Source organism: Carassius gibelio, chromosome A19 (assembly GCF_023724105.1).
Source record: "Carassius gibelio isolate Cgi1373 ecotype wild population from Czech Republic chromosome A19, carGib1.2-hapl.c, whole genome shotgun sequence".
Taxonomy (NCBI): Eukaryota; Metazoa; Chordata; class Actinopteri; order Cypriniformes; family Cyprinidae; genus Carassius; species Carassius gibelio.
Genome location: NC_068389.1, coordinates 13,554,310 through 13,575,478, shown reverse-complemented (window position 1 = coordinate 13,575,478; position 21,169 = coordinate 13,554,310). Strand labels below are relative to the sequence as shown.

At 38.5% G+C, this 21,169-nt stretch overlaps 1 protein-coding gene across 1 annotated transcript; it reads left to right on the top strand.

The window, feature by feature from the left end:
• The first annotated feature begins 52 nt into the window (after positions 1-52).
• Positions 53-20,582, top strand: LOC127935018 (elongator complex protein 2). Its single transcript, XM_052532602.1, has 22 exons — positions 53-371; positions 650-728; positions 906-976; positions 1,878-2,019; positions 3,496-3,573; positions 3,771-3,835; positions 3,907-3,973; positions 5,029-5,172; positions 5,460-5,543; positions 5,715-5,815; positions 12,713-12,841; positions 12,987-13,136; positions 13,235-13,426; positions 13,885-13,954; positions 14,062-14,160; positions 15,097-15,154; positions 16,119-16,191; positions 16,866-17,055; positions 18,147-18,268; positions 18,664-18,806; positions 18,891-19,004; positions 20,158-20,582. Exons 1-22 carry the CDS (start codon positions 240-242, stop codon positions 20,312-20,314), a joined length of 2,460 nt encoding a protein of 819 aa, XP_052388562.1. The 5' UTR covers positions 53-239; the 3' UTR covers positions 20,315-20,582.
• Positions 20,583-21,169: the final 587 nt, after the last annotated feature.

Below are 21,169 nucleotides of genomic sequence, written 5' to 3'. Positions count from 1 at the left end.
ACGCGAACGTCTATTTTGAATTTACATCCGGTTACTCTGTGTTTTGGTATCTGCCGGTGCTTTGCATAATTGTGTCTTGCTTAATTCATTTAATCTGATAATAAATGCAATACAAATGTTATTTAATCTATTTCAACTATATCTTTAGAGAATCGTATTTTTAAATAACTCTTTCAGGAACTACTATCGTGGCATATTCTCCCGGTTCTTTTTAATTGTAACACACAGCAGCGGTGAAGATGGCAGCGCCTGTAATGGACACATGTCATGTCTTTTGTTGTGCTAATCGCGCTCCTAATGTTGTGTCATGGGGCAGAGGAGGTCTTATCGCATTTGGGACATGTAATTCAGTTGCCCTTTATAATCCTCAGGTAACGTTATTGACTGTATGACTGTTCACTTGATTTAGTTGAGGTGATGCTGCTGCTCTGTGGCATGTTATTATATTTTACATATGCACTTACAAGTTCCGATTCTTTAATGCAGTGTTGTGCAAACTGTGAACTTAAACCTGTGTTTAGAGTATGCATTCTTCCGATCAAGTAGTTTCATATTAAATGTCTTTAGTATTTGATAAACTGTCAAATAAGATCGGTGACAGTGAAAGTGTGACAGGTGTGTCATGATTTTGTTTATGAATTGTTATCAGGAAATAAGGATTGTTGAGGTGCTGAATAAACATACTGGAAGAGTGAATGCTGTCCAGTGGGTTCACAAACAAGACTGCAGTAAGTGTTTTACATTGACCACCGTTAATAAATGGGGAATGGGCTGCTGACAGACATTTCAGTTTCAGAGGTTAAAAAAAGTGTGAAATGTTCTATCTTCATGGATAGACATTATTACATTTTCAATACAAACAAAGGAACTTTGAACGTAGAAACGTAAGCTGTTTATTTCTGCAGGTCCGGAAACCCAGCTGGTGTCTGGTGGGTCAGATAATAATGTTATTGTCTGGGAGAAGCAGGATGGGAAGGTATGTGTGTACAACAACAACAGTTAATATGATTACCTATGCTGACAACATTTATTGGGTCGTTTCTGTTATGCAATACATTGGATAAAAATTCAATAAAAAATTTGTACAAATTTCAATCATGCATTTAGCAGAAGCTTTTATCCAAAGCGACTTACAGTGCATTCGGGCTATCAATTTTTTCCTATCATGTGTTCCCGGGGAATCGAACCCCCAACAATGTGCTTGATAAGGTAATGCTCTACCAATTGAGCTAAAGGAACACTAAAATAAAATATTCAATAATAAATCAACAACTTGTAAAGATTTGTTTTTCAAGCTGCCTTCTTTTATATATTTTTAATATGTTTATATATATATATATATATATATATATATATATATATATATATATATATATATATAAACATACATCGCTTTCCACCAGGTTTCAAAATCCCTTTCCATTTTTATAGAATATCTTTTGAAAAGCAACCAGTTGTGACGAATCCCTTATGTTAAGAAAGCCCTTGGTGATACCACTCTTACAATTATAACATAATGTAACTAATTGTCCAAGTTACAAAAATTTGTAACTGATTGATTTCTTCATTTAATAGGTTTGTTGCAATTTGCCCAGATCCTCAGTTGCGTAATCCTCATTATTTCTGGTGGGAAAACAACAGTGCAAGCTTTTTTAGCAATTGATTAGAAAATATATCTGATTGTTTGTCACACTGTTTGTCAAATCATCCTGTTTGATCAAATTAATTCTACAGCATGATAAAAGCCTAAAAGACTTTAGGACAGGAATGACACAGCTTGGTCAGTTATGGACATAATCTGTGATCAGGAAATCTGTAATCACAAAAGTAAAAAAAAAAGAAAAAAAAGTGTTACGTTTGTCCATCTTCTGCTGCAGTTCACAGCATGTGCAGTGTGTTCGGGACACTCCGGGCCCGTGTGTGCAGTGGATGCCATGTCTCTGTCCTCCTCTCAATTACTGGTGGCATCAGCTTCTTCTGACTCCACTGTCAAACTCTGGACGTGCAGCTCTGACACAGGTAAGATAGGAAGTGAGCTTTAGAGTTTAAATTAATTCGTTTTTGATTAAGTACTTTTCAAATTCTCCAAGCCTGACATCTGCTGGTTGCTTCTTGTAAATTAAGTGGAGTTTAAAATCCAAATTCAGTGCTTATGCAGTAGATCAAAATCTGTGTGTTCGTCATCACAGAGATACAGTAGAACTTGCCTTGGATGTCAGCAACCGAGATCAACAGAAAGCAAATAGTACAACAAATAGAAAAATTCTAAATATGTGTATTTATTTAATATGTACTACTGTACTCAAAGGTTTGGAAGTCACTAGTCAGTAAGATTTATTTTTATTGAAAGGGAAGACATTTGAAAGACTTTAAAGACTTTTTCTGATGTTACAAAAGTTCTGTACTTTTAAACTTTTATTCATCAAAGAATCCTTGAAAAAAAAGTATCACAGTTTCCATAATAAAAAAAAAAATAGATGTATATATTTCTGAAAGACCATGAGACACTGACGCCTGGATATATTTTATTTATGTCTATGGGTCAAAGACAAGATGTCTCATTTTGGTGTCTGCATCAAACATGCAACATACTTGTTCTGAACTGTACTTTATAAAATGTATAAAAGAATGCATCATCATACTAGATTTTATTATAGTTGAAATGATTAAAAATTTCTCGCTGACAAATACCGTAGTTAAAACCTAATTGTTTGACAGATAATGGTAAAGATTTCACTAAAGTCTTTTAATGCCATCTTATGATTCTTGCTCTAAATACACCTGACAATATTTTTTTTAGTATGAACTATTGTTTCACTAAATGATGGTAGTTTATTTTTCTTTTTTTTTATGTATATCATGATAAAATGAATGACAGTTATAATGGTTTGCTCAGAAAAAGTTAAATTAAACAGGTCAAAATTTAAAGCTGTATTAAGCTTTTATTGTTTTGATGCTTGAAAACCCCTTTTCGTCTTTGACTCCTGTATCTAATATACCTGCTGTATACATGCCATCTATTTATTGACTTCTTTTTATACAAGTCAGCTTCACTTGTAATAAGAAAAGTCTCATCATGAACAAAATTTGTCTTAACTCTAATTCTAATTATTTGTATCTCCCTAAAGTAAACTTAAACTATAAGAGAAAGCACAGGCGTAATCTGGTCATTCCTACTGCTTTCTTTCTGATGTCCATACTTGCTGTTCAGAAAGAAAGTGACAATTTAAAAAGTGATATACAGTAGGGCAAATGCAAAATTTCTGCATTGCTTTGACGGACTTTCAAGTCACACGATGATGAGCTGCATCATTTATCTAACATTCAGATGGCAATAATCCAAAATCCAGCTTCTTTTGAATGCATTATTTTTAACATTACCTCAGGAGATGATTTCAGGTTGTCAGGGTAATTGTCTAATTTCAAAATATGAAATGGCCTAATTTAAAATAATAAATTCATTTTCATGTGAGGTGTTTCTGTTCTCTTCATTAGCTGCATGCCTCCAGACCATATCTTTTGGGAGCGGGTTCATGATGGATGTCTCCTTGGCACTGTTGCCAGGCAGCAGAGGTAAGCTGCGCCCGCTGCTCCATGTTGATTTACTGTATTGTCCTGTCCTATTTTGTCTTTGTCCTGGTCCTGGGGCGACATTAGCCCTCACGTCTGGACTGTAGCTGTATTTCGCTTCTAGATGGCGTGAATAGACTTAGTGACTTGTCTGCCTGGTGTTTCTTTGTGAATGAAGAGGATAATTACATCTCTTGCAGTTCCAGTACTGGCCTGTGGGGGAGATGAGAGCAGAGTTCACCTGTATGTGCAGCTCAGCGGACAGGTAAGATTGTCAGGTGTCTCTACTTTATATTAATGCTGTTCATATTTTGTGTGTCATGTGGGTGTGTTTAGTTTCAGAGGCTTCTGAGTCTGACAGGACATGAGGATTGGGTCCGATGTGTGGAGTGGGCCACTAAAGGTAGGACCTCTAAATGGAATAAATGTGCTTAAGAAATTTAGAGGAAGTAAAATAATGTTTTAGGACCATAAGACCCCATGAAATCGAAATTTTAACTTTGTAGCCTTCAGTCCTCATTGTAGCATTTAGTATTTATGCTGCTAATCAAAGATTTTTTTTTTTTTCCTTTAAATGCATTTAATTTATTGAAAATGTCAGTGACTTCATTTATATTGTTACATACATTTCTATTTTAAATAAATGCTGTTATTTTGAAATTTCTATTAATTGAAGAATCCTGAAAAAAATGGAACATGGTTTCCACAAAAATATTAAGCAGCACAATTTTAATAATATGAAAATTCAGCTTTGTTACCACAGGAAAAAAAAAAAAGATCTGATAATTTGCAATATTACTGTTTTTACTGTATTCTTATTCATATCTCAAAGTATTGCTTTTGTAGAATGTCTCTCCCTTTGTTACTTAAATATTAATTAAATAAATGTACTATTTAGTTTCTTCCTGACTAAAAGATGTACTCAATATTTTATTGGCTATTTACAAAGAAAAGTTATATGTATCGTCCAAATTTCCTTTTTTTAATTAAAGATAAAGCCACATCGAAAAGTAGAATGTGATCTAGCACTTTTCATTACTGTAATACAGTAAATTGAAATGTTTATGCACATTATAAGCTCATTTTAATTGGCTCTGACAGGACGATTCTCACAGCAATAAACATTGTCTTAAGAAATAATGAGAATTACAAACAAACTCAATGGTCAAACATCAAAGCAATTGTGAAATATGATGTGCACTTGTTTTGTGAATTTTTAGCAAAAGAGTTGAAGTCATAGACCCATTTAATGCATATGATACAGTAGTACTGGCATGGAAATAGTCTAAGGGTATAAAATGCATCATCCTAATGTTACAGTATTGTTGTTTTCACTCTCACATTCTTTTATAATTCATGCAACAGGTTCTTGCTGCCAATTAAATGCACCATAACTGAAATATACTGTACAAGCGGGAAAGCTTCCCATTCTACTTTTTTTCACTGCTGAATGTGTAGACGGAGAGCTCTGGCTGGCCAGCTGTTCACAGGACTGTCTGATCAGAGTGTGGAGACTGTTTGCCAAGACTGTCACTGAAGCAGACCAGCAGACTGACGCTGTTCTCAAGATGAAGGAGGATGTTTTTCAAGTGTCTGGAGATGGTGAGGCTGGAGGTGTTGCATGATTGTTATTTAGTTGTGTGATGACTTCTAGAATTTGGTTATTGTTGAGTTGATTAGTTGCTTGATTATCTGTTTTGAAACTATGTGGTGTAGAAACACAAAATCAAGGATCATTTATACAGTGTTTTCTAACCAAGAGTGCAAAATGAACTTGCCACAACCAAATGCAAGAAAAAAAAAAAGATTTGTCTAGTAAAGTCTTTAAGTAATGAAAAATGTATAAGGATAATAATCTGTTGCTCATTGCTCATTTCTTTCTGCTCTAGAGTTTGCTGTGACTCTTGAAACGGTGTTGGCTGGCCATGAAAACTGGGTTTATGGAGTTCACTGGCAACCTCCATGTGTCAAAGGTATTCCAGCACGTGATCAGAGAGCATGTTCGGATTTTGTTTCTTCATATCTCTGTAATGTACTGTTTGAAATTATATTCAATTTCATATTTAATTTAAATTGTTTTTATATTTTATTTGGATTTATCCAGTCTCTGCATCTATTTTGTTTCTTGATGTCTCCCCCTGCAGGTGACTTAGTGGAACAACCCCTGAAGCTGCTCTCTGCCTCAATGGACAAGACCATGATCTTATGGGGGCCAGAGGAGGATTCAGGGGTGTGGGTGGAGCTGGTAAAGTCATTTTGTTTACTACTTAGTAAATACTGATATTGGAAAAATTTTGAAAGTGGATTAGAATGCAGTAGAATGCATTCTAGCTTCAGTTCCAGACTTCCAGAAATTTCTGTATTTGTCCAATAAAGAAAAGGCAGAACATGATGGGATAGAAAGAGAAGAAATGAGAATCGAACAAGCCCAGAGTTGTCTACCACTGTGTCATGACTCGGATTCAACAGTTTTTGTCTATCAAAAAAAAAATCAATCAAACTTTTATTCATAAAACGCTTTTTAAATTCAATCCAATGCAATTCAAAGTGCTGTACAAACATAAACAAGTAACTGATACAAAATACAAGCAATGAAAATAACATTAGTTCATAATAAAAGTAAAATAGTTGAATACTATTAAAAATAAATCTACCAAAAATAGAACATAAATTATAATGTTAATAAATCAAATAAATATAAATAATAGGATAAAAAGTTACAGCACCAAATAAAAGGCAGACTTAATAACAGGGTGTTTAATTCATGTTTAAAAATATCTATATTTTCGGCACCTCTCATTTCCTCCATCGGCACGGAGCATAATGGCTGAAAACAGCATCACCAAATAAGAGAGGAACCTGATGATCTGTGGGACCTTCCAGATTTATAGACGGAAACCATTTTTAAAAGTTAGTCTGGATGCAAGACCATGTAGTGCCTAATAAAATAATTTTAAATTCAGAATGAAAACTTCCATAAAGACTTTAAATTGGCACAAGATCTAATATATATATATATGTATATGTATATGTATGTGTATATATATATATATATATATATATATATATATATATATATATATATATATATATATATATATTATTATATATTTTTTTTTTTTATCTGAGTGTACAGATCAAGCTCTTGGAAAGAAATAACCCCATCCTGAGGTCATTTCCTTCCTGTCCTTCATAGTCTCTCTGGTTGCCAGTCATGGACTTCTAGAATCCACAGCAGTGGCAGGAAGTGCTGCACAAGCTCCTCTGCTGTTACGCTCTCTGGGTAATGCAGGGAACATCTGCCCATTCTCTGCTAACTGTGTCAAATTTAACCCACACACTGAGAATTGCACAGAGTTCTCTGCCATCTGTGTGAGGGACTGTGAATGATTGGTGAGCTTCTCTCAGAAATGGGATTGGCGATACCTCAGAAAACCTTAAAACTATGTTTTTTCACTTCAGTCATAATAGGACGTTTTGATTGGCATTTGGCACAGCAGAAGACAGGCTTGACTTTGTGGTTGATTAATAAGAGATACTCACTTTGATCTTGGTATACAGACATAACATGTCAGGGCTCAGATCAGTGGCTCCTGATTCTGACACTCTGACACGCTTTGTCGAACTAAGGCACGTCTTAAGTCCAATTAAAAATGAAAGACAGTGAGTTGTAGTTGTAGGAAAAGGTTGAAGTTGATTTCAGGTCTTGTGTTGTACCTGGATGCAGCTGGGTTGTTCTGCATCTGGTATTTTCTGCTCTGCATGTCTCTTCTGTATAGAGTGGAAAAGGGCATATGATAAGAGGTAGGTGTGAACTGGGTTATCACATGTGGTTGAGCACCTTTAAACCAGCAGATATTATATTTTATATATAACATTAATAATTTAATAAATATGAATAATTATTGGGTAGATTTCTGCAACAGTGCATATTAAGATTTCTACAACTGCACTTTACTCTTCTACATTTCTCAAATTAAAATGCACAAGGTCCAAACGTCCAATAACTAAATAATACATTTAAAGAATACTATTTAAACTCACTTTACTGATAGTTTTTTGCTGCTGACCTTTGATTAAATACCACTGTTTACATTAGTTTTGCTATAGTATTCATTTTTTTCATCTTGCGTTTGGTGTGAAAAGGTCGTAACCATTGAACTAGCAATTATTACTTGTTAATAAATATGGCAGTTTATGAAAACTAAACCTAAAACTTGCCTTCATGGTCATAGTTGTGGACTTACTGCAAGTGCCCTACTAAGCACAAAATGACCAGCATCACTTTGGCTAATTAACGCACCCACCAAGAAGAGTCTCCTCCATAATGATTAGCCTAATTGGTTAGATTTAGTGGAGAGCTGGTTTGCAGTACAGTGGCCAGGCAAACCGCTGTGTAAACTACACCCTCCTAATAAGTCATGTTGCCAATGAGCAGTGTGCAGGGACCATTTTGAGACTCTGTGAGCCATTAGTGTTATGCTAATGGTTTATTTTCCCTAATAGCCCAGAAGAGAGTACAGATGAGTTACCATGAAAAATCTTTAACCTCTAGACCTCATGACCCACCCCCACATCACCTAGAATTGACAAACTATTGAGCTGCTCTCAGTATCCATCATCATTGTTGGATTGCTCACTTTCAGTTTCATTAGTCCTCATCTCCACAGGAATGAAACCATGAGTAAAGCATTAGTTTGTCCAGTAGTGACTACCCATATCTTGTAGGATAAAGTGCAAGATAATCCAAGTAGTCATTTAGCAAATGCTTTTATCCACAGTGACTCGCAGTAAACTAATTGAATCACTCTGGAGCAACCGGAGCTAAGTACATTTCAAGGGCATAAGGCTTCAAAACTACATGTGCCCATTTCTCATAGGTACCATCTACACGGTTTTCTTTTAAGTGTGGGGTTCCTGTGAATCTTGTCATTGTTATCGCTACCAGTTAAGCTACAAGGACCTAGTCTTTTGGCTACCAGGCTAGATTAGTAACTTCTAGACCACATCATTGTGGGCGATGTTTGATTTCCAGGATCCCAACCTCAAAAATGTTTCGTCACTCCCCTGCATTGTTAGGTTTCGTACAAATCCCATCCAAAACTGTGTGGTTTGTGTTACAACACACATCGTGCCACAGATCCATATTGGTGTTCCTTCCCTAAACAAGAGTGATTGCACATTTCCCTCATGAGATTTGGCCGTGATATACGAGTAGCCATGTGGATGGAATTCAAAATCGATCTGGTTAATGTTGCATCACTCTTTCCAGAATGGCTCACAGGATCTGTGCCATTCAAAGTGAAGGGCTCTCTTCATCGCAATCATTAGTTCCGCCATATTCACTCTGTAGGATGTGCCTGTGAAGGGCATCTCAGATGTCTCTCTATTGGTGCAAACGGGAGCATTAAAATGTTGATAGCCCTTACTGTTTAATGGTTTGTGGATTTAGTTTTAAATCTGTATTTTCCAGCCAAACGTGGCTCTGTTCGAACTGTCCTGCCTGTCTTGTGGCGGTGTTAAAATCTCAGCATTAGATGGCTGATTTGTCCATCTAGTGTTGATGTTTTGAAGAAAAGCTTAAGCTAGCCACCTGATCTGGCAATATCTTTAAGACATGCTCTGCTGGGCATGACAAAAGACTGAATCATTGAGCGGTGACACCCCTGAACGTGAGGAATCACTGCTGCTCTTAACACGGCTGCTGGAAATGTCTTGTCCTGCTCAAGGTCAACAGGAAACACCACTGCGATGGCTGTCTGCTGAAATTTTCATACCTCCTTTTCACAGTTGAAAGTGTGATTTGATTAAATTACAAAATCATTTCTTCACCCTCTGAGTGTGTGTTGGCAATGCAGATGTTGGGGCTGGAGCATCAGTCTTTGCTCGTGCACAACCATAAATAAAAGTAGAGGCAGGTTATCGCTGATGGCATAATCATGACTAATTATCTTGTTTTATACAATGTTACCGCTTGCTTCGCTGCACGACTCTCTTCCCCCATTACCGTGAGACACTCAAGCAGCATTAAGCATGTTAGACACGGGCCAGACGGAGGGCAACCCATGCTACAGTTTGCTGAAAAACAATTACATTGCTTTGGTATTCATAGCCCAGCCCAGTCAGAGGAGTTTACACTGATTCATTCTTCATGTGACCATTTTGTCTCCCAGCTTTCCGAGGCTCACATTTGATTTAATGTGTGCGTGAATACGTTCAACATCACATTAATGCATTCAAAGGAAGCAAACATGATTTATTTCTCATTTAATAGTCTCCTCTTTGCATACGTTGTGCTTTTCGCTTGTTGGCCTGATTAATTGGTGTCCTCAGACTGTTACTTAACGGAGATGGAGCACAGCTGTAGACTCTCAACTCAGATTGCTCAGGATTCATGACTACTAATTATTTGCCTGCTTGACCAGCCGGTTTATCGGGGGCAGTGACACCAGCGAAGGCCTCTCTTATCAAACAATCACCATCAAGAACATGATTGAGAGTGCAGAGTGTAGTTCCAAGGTTTTTGTTTACATATAAATGTCCTCTCTGGGATCGGATTTTAGCCACCCCAGGCGATTAACTCATAACAGCCACAACACAATGTATAATCAATTGAACAAATAACCCTAAAAAGAGTTTGACTACTTGAGCCAGGATTTCAGAGTGGATGAAAGCCCACAATACCACCATTCAAAGAGACTGTAGTTAAAAATCTGGGGTTCCCCAAAACATTGTTAGCTTAAAAAAAGTTCTGTTTTTACCAACATTCTTTATCAATTGTTTCCCAAAACATTCATCAATAGCTTCACAATGTTGTGTGGTTGGAACGGCAGCTCTCAATCTGTGGTTAGAACCACTGTTTCTTGAGCAAAATAAGTGGTATAAATTAGACCAGGCATCTATATTGCCCAATTTTGGTGAACCTGTGCTAACTGTAGCCTGTTTTTAGCTATAAGCTATTATAAGCTGTCATAAGCTATACGTATCACCTGGTTTGGTCTTCTGCTGCTGTAGCCCTTCTGCTTCGAGGTTGCCTTTCTCTCAGTTTGAATCATTCTGGCCATTCTCCTCTGACCCACAGAACTGCCGCTCACTGGATATATTTTCTTTTTGGACCATTTTCTGTAAACACTAGAGATAGTTGTGTGTGAAAATCCCAGTAGATCAACAGTTTCTGAAATACTCAGACTAGCCTGTCTGGCACCAACAACATTGCCAAGCCACTTAAAGAGCCAGTAAGATGAAAATTCTAAGCTTCCTATCACTGTTTATAAGTCCTGTACATTAGGTTTAAATCCATCCAAGGTTAAAAAACATTGTCATTTTGTCAAAATATCATTTTAAAATTACCTCAATTCTCAGAGATCCCCAAACGGTTCGCGCGAAGCTGTTCAAAAGATTCAGTTTCCTTAAACCCCACCTTTCGGTAGCAAACTGTGTTCTGATTGGTCAACTAACATAGTCAGTTTTGATTGGTTGTTCCGCACACACCTCCACGGTAAACTATACGTTAGCATCTGTTTGGGGTGAATTATGTCTTATTCCTCTCATCGCGAAACAAACAGTAAAATAAAAAACTTGAACAGTCTCGCTGCTTTTTCTTCTGTGTGGGTGTATTCAAGCCCCGCGCTTCAGTTTGAATCTGAATAGTGCGTTCAGCTCGGGGGCGTGGTCACATTAGATATAATGAAGGGAGACATGAAAAGCAAACATCGCGTTGTTTTCATATGGATTACTTTATCACAGAATATCTGTTTTCGGCAGCACTTGTTTAGTTTTAAAGTAGACATGTCAAGCTTTCTATAGATATCTCTCTCATGTCTCTTCGTTGAGTATTCACGGAGTTACACTTCATTTTAATGAAGCTCAGAGTTCCGTTTCTCCCAAGACGGTAGGCGGAGATTATTATGCAAAGTGTTCCTAATGACGTACATAGAGATGGGCAAAAGATTTGAAATCTATAATGACTCGTTTCAGCGATTCAGAGTCGACTCCTTACTTTAGAAGCCAATAACTTTATAAATCGTGTACTTTTTGGTTTAATTACTTTGCACATTGTTTACACTGATGGACAGCTACATCATACACTGTAATACAGGTAATTTTTGATTTCCCATCTGTGTGGCTCTTTAAATTAAAATTCTTCCCCATTCTGATGCTTTATTGGAGTAGATTCTTTTGACCATGTCTACATGTCTATATGATTTTGTATGTATTTGGCTGATTAGATGTATTTGTTAATGAGCAGTTGAAAAGGTGTACCTAATAAAGTAGCCTTTGAGTGTATTTTGATCCCAAGGTAGTTCTATCAGTGAATATGTGATGAAGTTACTACAATTTATGGGTACAGTTGTAACTAGCTTGTTAATGTCTCCAACAATACATCATACTATTTGAAATGCACCTCAGGGTGGGTAACTAAAATATTGGAGGTTTGAGTTAGGGCTGCAGTTTCAACAATTACCTAAAAATACAATTACGTAATCATACAAAGCTGCAATTAATCGTTCAAAGTCCATTTATGTTATTATGCATGATTATGGTGCGTTTCTTCTTTCTAAATATTATCTTAAGGTTTTTTTCCCCCTCATGATTTAAATTTTAGTATAACGTTATAATACCATTAATATTTTTACTTTTTTATAATTAAAATAATCCCAGGGAACACATGTTAGGAGAAAATTGTTTGCCTGAAGTCAATGTAAGTCGCTTAGGATAAAAGCGTCTGCTAAATGCATAAATTTAATTTAATCATTTAAAGAAGAAACCAATTTGATGCATAGTTGAAATTTGAGGTTTAATTTACTACAGAAAAGCACTAAAAGTTTTTCAGTTAGTGTTTTCAGCTTGTATATTTTCATATAAAAATACGACATGCAGTTGCATCAAACAGTGGTATAAACATCATTCAACGTAAATTGTGATAATCGTAATTAATAATCGCAGTTACAATTTCAAGGGAATAATCGACAGCCCGAGTTTAAGTCCCTCAATGAGTTACCAATTCACCATTGTGTCCTTCTAGGTAGTTCTAAGTAGTCCCACAAGAATTTTTCAGGTTTTATGCGTGGTGTTGCACACTATAATATGGATAGTTTGAATATTTAGTTTCTCCATTATTTCTTGTTGACGACTCATTAAGGTTCGTGTTGGGGAAGTTGGAGGAAACACTCTGGGTTTCTATGGCTGCCAGATGAGTCCGGACGGCTTTATGATTCTGGCTCATGCCTTTCACGGAGCGCTGCACCTCTGGCACTGTGACAGCAACCAGGTCAGATGTAACTGACAACATCTGTCAGTAACGCAAACCTCTTTATGTAAACATTCCTGTTTGCCTAATAAAAACTGACAAAATTCAAGGGTATTATTATTTATATTAAATGGAGTAAATAAATTTGGAGACTTCTTTTGCACAGGGAGAATGGAGGCCTAGTGTGGTCATTTCGGGTCACTTTGGCGCAGTGCAGGACTTGAGCTGGGACCCTGAGGGAGAGTTTATCATCACTGTCGGATCAGACCAAACCACCAGACTTTTTACACCCTGGACCAGAAAAGGATGCTCAGAGGTTTAAACAAATGTCAACTCTTTTTCTTTTTTTTTCTTTTTTTTATAATCATACATCGTCAAACTTTTACTGTTGATAAACTTTTTCTGTGTTTGCAGATTACCTGGCATGAGATCTCAAGGCCGCAGATTCACGGTTATGACATGCAGTGTCTGACTATGGTTGGGCGTTTTCAGTTTGTGTCTGGTGCCGATGAGAAGGTCCTGCGGGTGTTCAAGGCTCCAAGGAATTTTGTGGAGAACTTTTCTAACATATCACACACCTCTCTGGAGAAACTGCTGGGCTGTAATGTAAGTTCTCAGAATCCTCTCATCTTTAAACTTTAATTAGTTACATCAAATAAAACCTGGGTTTTAATTACTCTTTGCAATGTCTTGTATCAGCTAGAGATTTTAAGATGAGACTCACATTTCTCATTATCTTAATCCTAATGTTTATGCACATGCTCTCAGATATATATAGCTAAAGGAATTTCATTTTCTCTAACTTGAGGTCATAGTAAATGAGATGACATAAATAGCATTCTCACTTTAGGTTGAAGTTGTGTAATTAAGCGTATATGACGTGAATGCTTTGGCTCTTGTGGAGTGCTCCCATTTAGACCAGGATTTTTTGAGCATTTTGTTTTTATGCGACAGTTGTTACAGAGTATTTTGCATTTATGACACAATTTGCCAAGTTCGCAATATAGTAGAAGGTTTTAAATAAAGAAGGTTTTACAATGTGTCTATGTCTCCTGGGTGTTCAGGAAATAGCAGATCTCCCAGAGGGAGCCAGCACTCCTGCCCTTGGCCTGTCCAACAAGGCAGTGTTTCAAGGTATGAACCCTTTGAATTCGGTGGCCACAGGAGAATTTGCATTGAGCTGATCCTGAGAGCGTTGAGGCAGTTGCTAGTCTTTACAGTGGCATCTGATGTGTTTACAGGTGACATCGCATCTAAGAGCCCTCAACAGGACAGTGAAGATTTCAATAGCCTGTCCGACCAATATAAAGAGTCCTACTTTCAACCTCTCAAACTCACTGGTATTTATTTATAGTTATTTCCTTGCTTTTTTCCCTCTACTATTGCATTAAAAATGAACTGTGGTTGGTCATTTTGGATTACATTTCAGTCAGTTGTCCTCTTTATCTCCAAGTAGACAGTTCTTTCTTGAAACAAAATGCATTAGGCTTTATGGCAATAGTCAAATACTTCACCAACACCAGGTAGACACTGTAAGTTGACAGCTCCTCTGTTATTCCTAGAAAACGCAATGATATCCTACATGTGTGAAAGGCAGTTATTAAAGCCTGTTTTCTCTGGTTTATTAATGTATCTGGGGCATGAATCAGAGATACTGGAGACAAATGTTTTTACAGCATAAGGGGGGTATGGGTGGAGGGTGAGTGTTGAAGCAGGGGGGTTTATGCTGCTCTTGCTCCAGGGGAACAGTGGCAAACGTTGTCAATGTGATTGAAAAAGCTCCTTAATCTGGAATCATAATTAGAAAGAAGGCTTATATAATGGCAAAGTTAAAATATTGATGACTCTGGGCGATGGGGAGCGCAATGAGGCGGACACAGAGTTGTTAATAGGATAATACCACTCCCTCTATCTCGCTTCTTCTGGAGGGGCAAAGAGGAAATAATTAAAATAAAACTGCAAACCAGATATGAATAAAAAAAAATTCCATTCCATTTCAATTGGGGCATGTGTTGCATAAGTGTCTGTATATCGAAATGAGACCATATTATTTCAGGCTTGCATAAAGAGAGCTAAATTTGATTTACAGCATGTATCATTGAAAACTGTAGATAAAGCTGTCGTTGTTCCAGACAGCTTTGAGTAATTACTCGTCTGTGTATCTGTTGCTAAATTAAAATATGAGCTTATTGACAAATACAGTCTATAGGCATCTGCTCATCTCTCATAATAACTATGTTAATATTTTGTAACTCTGTGTGTGTGTGTATTGCCAGAGCCTCCGAAAGAGGACGACCTCTTGCAGAACACACTGTGGCCAGAGGTACAGAAGCTGTGAGTGTCCCATCAGTTATCATTTGTGTTTGTCTGCAGCCGGCCCTAATGCTGCACCGCATTATTGCAATTATTTTTCAAGTGTCTAGTAACCAATATGTAGCACTGATATTTACCAGTTGTTTTATGCATGTGTTTTTAAACCGCAAAAAGCAATTTAGCAAAAGAATATTTGCTTAAACTGTTCAAATGTTTATAGCTGAATAGCATACGGATAACTGGCTCAGATATTTAAAGTCTCTATCGATGCCTTGTGAACTGAGGATAGTTACTGCCACAGCAATGCAATGGGGTGTTTGCATTAGCCAAGCATTTGAGCCTGTGTTTGCTTACTTGCATACAGTATTTTCTGGCCTTTGTTTATTCTGCTGCATTTGTTAGCACAGAATAATGCCTGTGTTGCACTAAATGACATATGACTCTGACATTTGCCGAAACTGTAGGCAATCTATAACAGAATTGGATGCTTAGTGGTATTTTGCACTGGTTGGTGGGAAAAATGGGTGTATTATTCAAGAAGTTTTGCAGAATTATTAAACATCGACTATTTTCACAATTAAATTTTCATCCCCCCCAAGGCATTTATAATCAATTGAAATGTACAGACTTTTTATTTTTAAAATCTTGCTCATAAGAATTTAAAGTCGATTTCCTTGATACACTGGACGAAACTATAATTTACATACACAGCTGTAAGCAGCTGAAGGCTTTGACAGCCTGGCTTGCCGAGCTATTTATCCAGTGTTAGAAATTACTAAGCAGATCTGCTAATGGCTGCCAGAGCGCATGGCTTTCTTCCACTCCCATAAGCACAGGAGAGCATGCATGGCAGCCCTGGCACACAAAGCATCCGTTGTGTTTGAATCACTCTCTGAACCTGTCATGGTGCTCAGGCTTTATTTGTGAGCAGGTACTGACAGAGCCCTCATTAACATACCCTCTTTCCGTGTCACTCTCTCCGCAGGTACGGGCACGGTTTTGAGATGTTTTGTCTGGCGTCGGATTCTGCAAGGACTGTGGTGGCTTCAGCATGTAAGGTAAAATCACATGCGTGACCAGATGGTTGTTAGTTTCACACAAATGTATCCGTGGGCTGTAATAACAGAACACAGAAGAGCATGCATGTGTGAGGCTGCACCGATCCTGAAGTGGTTTTTTAATGTTTAGTAATTTGCCATTTTAACAAGCTTGTGCCAATTTAGACCCTGGCATCCATGTGTGATTTAATTTTTCTTCTCTTTAATGTAAAGATCCACCTGTCGTATTAAAAACACATTGAACTTGCATGACCAGGGTTGGTTAACTAGCCCTATGTGCCCTCTGGCCGGCGTGACACACTCTTGAGATGGTTGAAGGGAGATCATTGGTTTGTGTCCCGGTCTGGCCCCGTGGTTCTGCCAAACCCACGCTGATCACGCACAAAGCCCTTCCGAATGAAAGCACATTCTGCGTGTCACCTGCCATTGTTCACGCTCGAGCGGAGATTGTGAGGTTTATTCGGTGGAGCTGATGGCGGCCTGCTGCTGGGGTCCTGCAGGCTCAGATGACTTTGCTTTGGACATGAGGTTTATTCTTTAAAACTGCTGGCTGAGCTGCAAATGCTGCTTGTAGGAGGAGGGCTCTGCGGTTGAGGTTCAGAAAAAGAGCACTGACTTGCTTGTGGACGCTGGTGTGAAAAATCTACATGATCAACATGTGTCTTGTGTCACAGGCCTCTAAACCAGAACATGCTGGCATTCTTCTGTGGAGCACAACTTCCTGGAAACAGCTGCAGTCACTGCCCTGCCACAGCCTGACCGTCACTCAGATGGCGTTTTCCCCGAATGGACACCTTCTGCTCGCCGTTTCTCGAGATCGTACCTGGTCCTTATGGAGACGAGGAAACCCTGACTCAGACACAGGTCAGCACACCTCCCACTGCATTTTCAAAACATTTTCAAAAATTTTAAATGAATAAAACCACAGGGAGCCCTCATAGCTCCACTTTTGTTGACCAAAGCTGATTTCTGGTTAGAAGTTTGGGAAGGTGGTTGGTGCATGTTTAGTTTCCAAAAGCACATTATAAGCGTGCATTAGTTTGAGCAAACAAAGCTGAACAGAACTGAGCCACTCAGAGACTCTGAAAACTAAATTATATCCAAGTTTTTGTTTTTATTTTGATTTATCGGAGAGCCCTACATAAACCACCCCGTAGAAGTAACATTCAATAAGATGAATGGGAACACTAACAGCTTCCTCCAGGGCTTATAGACTTCTTTACTCAAAAACAGCTTTTACCTTCCTCCATCTCTCTGTCAACAATATAAGTTTGTGGACAGCTGATGTTCGCCCACTGTAAGATTCTCCTGGCATTTAGACAAGAGTCTGCTAGCGCCGCCCTGTGATCGCACTACAGTGTTCATGTGTATTCTGAGCATACTCCTCTAAATCACTGTTGACACAAGGTAACCACAGGAGCGTTTGTTTTTCTTTCTCCGTTTTCTGATGAGTCCGTGGCTTTGCCGGCCACTGAAGGCAGAGGCATGCTGCAGTCCGTTCTCGTTGAGGCTGGTATTACTCACAGCCTGTATGCTGCAGTGCAGACGTGGAGAGGTTAGTCAGTGTCACAGCTGATCAGAGAACAGCCCAGTATGGTGGTTGAACGGTGTCATGCGTGGAGAAATCTCTCTTGCCTTCCCTGATGCCTCCTTTCCATTTGTAGGACTTTTGTGTTTCTGGCTAATGAGTTACGAAGACTCTCTAGTCTGTGACTGGCCAGTTGTGGTTGCTTTAGCTTTAATTAGCAGAGCAAAAATGTGCAAACATTGGTTGTTCACAGATTTAGTTGCAGCACAAATGACTGCATAAAAGAAAACAGAATGGCTTGCTGTACTACTTTATTTTGAGCAGAATATCCCAATTAACTAAATTAAACTAAATATAGTTGTGAGTATTATGACTTGTATTTTTAGATTTGACCTTTTTTTGTTTGTTTATTTGTTTCTTTTTCCAGAGGCAAGCTTTTCTCTCTACGCAAACACGAGTAAGGACACAGCAGTTCACACGCGCATTATTTGGTCATGTGACTGGAGCTCTGACAGCAAGTACTTTGTGACGTCAAGTCGAGACAAGAAGGTAGGTCAAGTTTAACATGCGTTTGTTGTTGGACTGGTTGCATGGCAGTCTTTTGAACTCTTACGGCCTCGTAATGGTGTAAACGCAGCAACACACAAAAGTTAGTTATCAATACTTTTGTAAGAAGCTAAAATTTCCTGGGGCAATTAAACTGGGGCAACTCATAAAAAAAGGAAGACATATTGAACCTATTCATGGTTTTTTAACGTGTCTACCCCCATCAAGAGAACAGCTTCATGTAAAATAAAACCGCTGCTATAAGGCTACTGATGCTGATTATTCTGTGTAAAACATTTTTAATGAGGGGAAAAAAGGACTGCATGCACCATTTTTTTTAAGTCCAGCTCTTTCCTGTGGGCTAAGCTTTGACATCTGACCTTGTTGTGTTTTTACAGGTAATCATCTGGGGTCATCATGTTTCTGGAGTCAGTGTCGGTGAATGTGAGGGTGAAAGCGTGACCCCCTGCTCCTCTGTTCTGGATGTCGGAGATTCAGCCACTGCTGTGTCTATCTGCCCATATCTCTGTTCAGACCAGAGGTAACTTTAATCGGTTACGTGTGGTCTTTAGAATTAGTGTGATGTGTCTGGGAAAAATATTGAATTATACTTGCATTTGTGTAGTTTTTTGCTGGCTGTAGGTCTAGAAAATGGGAAGATAGTGCTGTATAAATGGAGGCCGTTAGAGGATTTGTCTTCTGGATCAGACTGGAGCAAATGTGGAGAAACCGATGCTCGGTATCCTTTTTCCTGCTCATATTCTTCACTCTTTTATAATCCTGAAATGGTGAGTTTGAACTCTAGCTAAGAGGTGTGATTGATATAGGCCTGCACGCACATGACTATAACTAAGAACTGTTTACTTAGTTTTTTTTGTTTTTCAGTCTTCATAAATCTCTGTTCAAAGCATTATAAGCTCTGCTTATCAAAAGACTAGATTTCTTGTTTTATTTGCAGTTTTCATTTAGTAATAATAATAATTATGATAAAATTGTAATTACACTTTCTATTTTGTATATAATTTTATTTTAATTATATGCTATCCGAACTGTGCACTGGTACAAACAAGTAAAGTACACCTGAAGCATTTTAATCACAATTGCAATTAGAATAATTTTTTTTGTCCGCACAGACAATTTGACAGAAGCAAGCAGATTCTTCAAAGCTTTTTGGTCAAAAATAATTGAGGACTCTTAAAATGCCTCACAAGCCCCTATAAATGATCTGACAGTTCCACAGTGTTCCTCTCTTAGCATCTTAGAAAGTGACCTGATCTGAAGTGAAACACGACAGTCATAGCTCCACCCAGGGACAAGTGCTGGTGCTATAATTGACAACAAAGTGCCGCATGTATCTGAGCTGGCCCACGCTGCTTGGGAGAAGCTTCAGGTTGATACGGGCGCTCCCGTGGGCAGGTTTCACATCGATCCGTGAAGAGAGAGAATGAGGTGTCAGAGAGGGGCCAGACCATGTTGTGCATTCTGTTTCGCACCGAGCCCTCTCACTATCTATCTCTCTCTCTCTCTCTCTCTCTCTCTCCCCCAGAGTGGATTGAGTCCCGACTGGCTAAACTCTCTCCTTCTGTAGCTGTAATTGATAAGCCGTCTCTGTAGGCACTTACACATATCTCTTCCCCAGAAGTCACTCACCTTAGAAGCACAAGAAGTGAAAATTAGCTTGAGTTCTGAAAAGCAAGATTGATTTGTGTGTTTATTCATCTGTCTGCGTTAGTTTGGAAATTCGCAAGTGTGTATTCACCCCTGGAAGTATTTGGACAGGCAGAGTAGAAGTGAAACGAGGTGCCAGAGACATCCAGACAGTGTGCGAGGGGAGATCTGTGTTGCCTTTAATCAACGTCATGCTTGTGGCTTTCCTTGACCACCCATCACAGTCAGTCTCACACTCTGACGGTGAAGAGGCTGCGCTGGAGGCCGAGGCCGGGCCGGGCGGGCCATGGCGGAGACGAAGAGCGAGCTTGGGTTCAACTAGCCAGCGCTGGTGCCGACCATGTCGTCAAAATCTTCAACATCAAAATATCAGCCCTGTGATGCAGTGCGCCCAGCTGATATTCAGTACGAATGAATCACAGTCACCTGAACTGCTGTGAAGTCTACAGTTGGCCTAAATGTGCTGCTGTAAACACAGTTTTTCATGGGGGATTCTGGAAGCAGTTTTCTCGTTCCCTTAAATCAGCTTCCCTTCTTCGATTTCCAGCACTATTGCTTATGACCTGTAAACGGGAACTAATGTACTATTTATGATGTATAAAAAAACCCATAGTGCTTTGTATTGTAATAAATGGCTCTTTTCTACTAATGGAATGTCACAGTAGTGATTTATCTCAAGCTAACTATAATTCTTTTATTGGCTGTTTTAAAGCACCCCACATCCCATGAACGCCAAATCCTCTTGTAATAACCTACAGCCGTAAGTGACAGTAAGAGAATAGAAAATCCGCCACATATCCTCTCGCTTCCAGTGCCTGAAGGACAGATGAGCATTCGGATAAGATGTACAATGAGCCGTGAGGGCCATAGACCCACCAGGCGTGAATCATTCAGAGGAGAAAGAGTGTATCATTTAGGAAAAGTGCTCCTTTTTTATTGAGCGCTTCTTTTATTGAAACAAATGACATTCATCCTTGTGAGACATTAAAGGAATGTTTTCTGGATTCAATTCAACTTGAGTTGTATCAACAGCATCCGTGACATGCTTTCGATTACCGCAGAAAATAATTTAGACTTGACAAGACACCAGCGCTGCTAAAATCCTAAAAAATACTCACTGTGATACTTGGAAGTATTGCTGCAAGACATGGTTAACATGGTGTAATATAATCACTTTCTAACTTGGTTTTTGTAAGGTTGTATGCAATTCGTCAGCCTGCCTTAACTATAATCCCT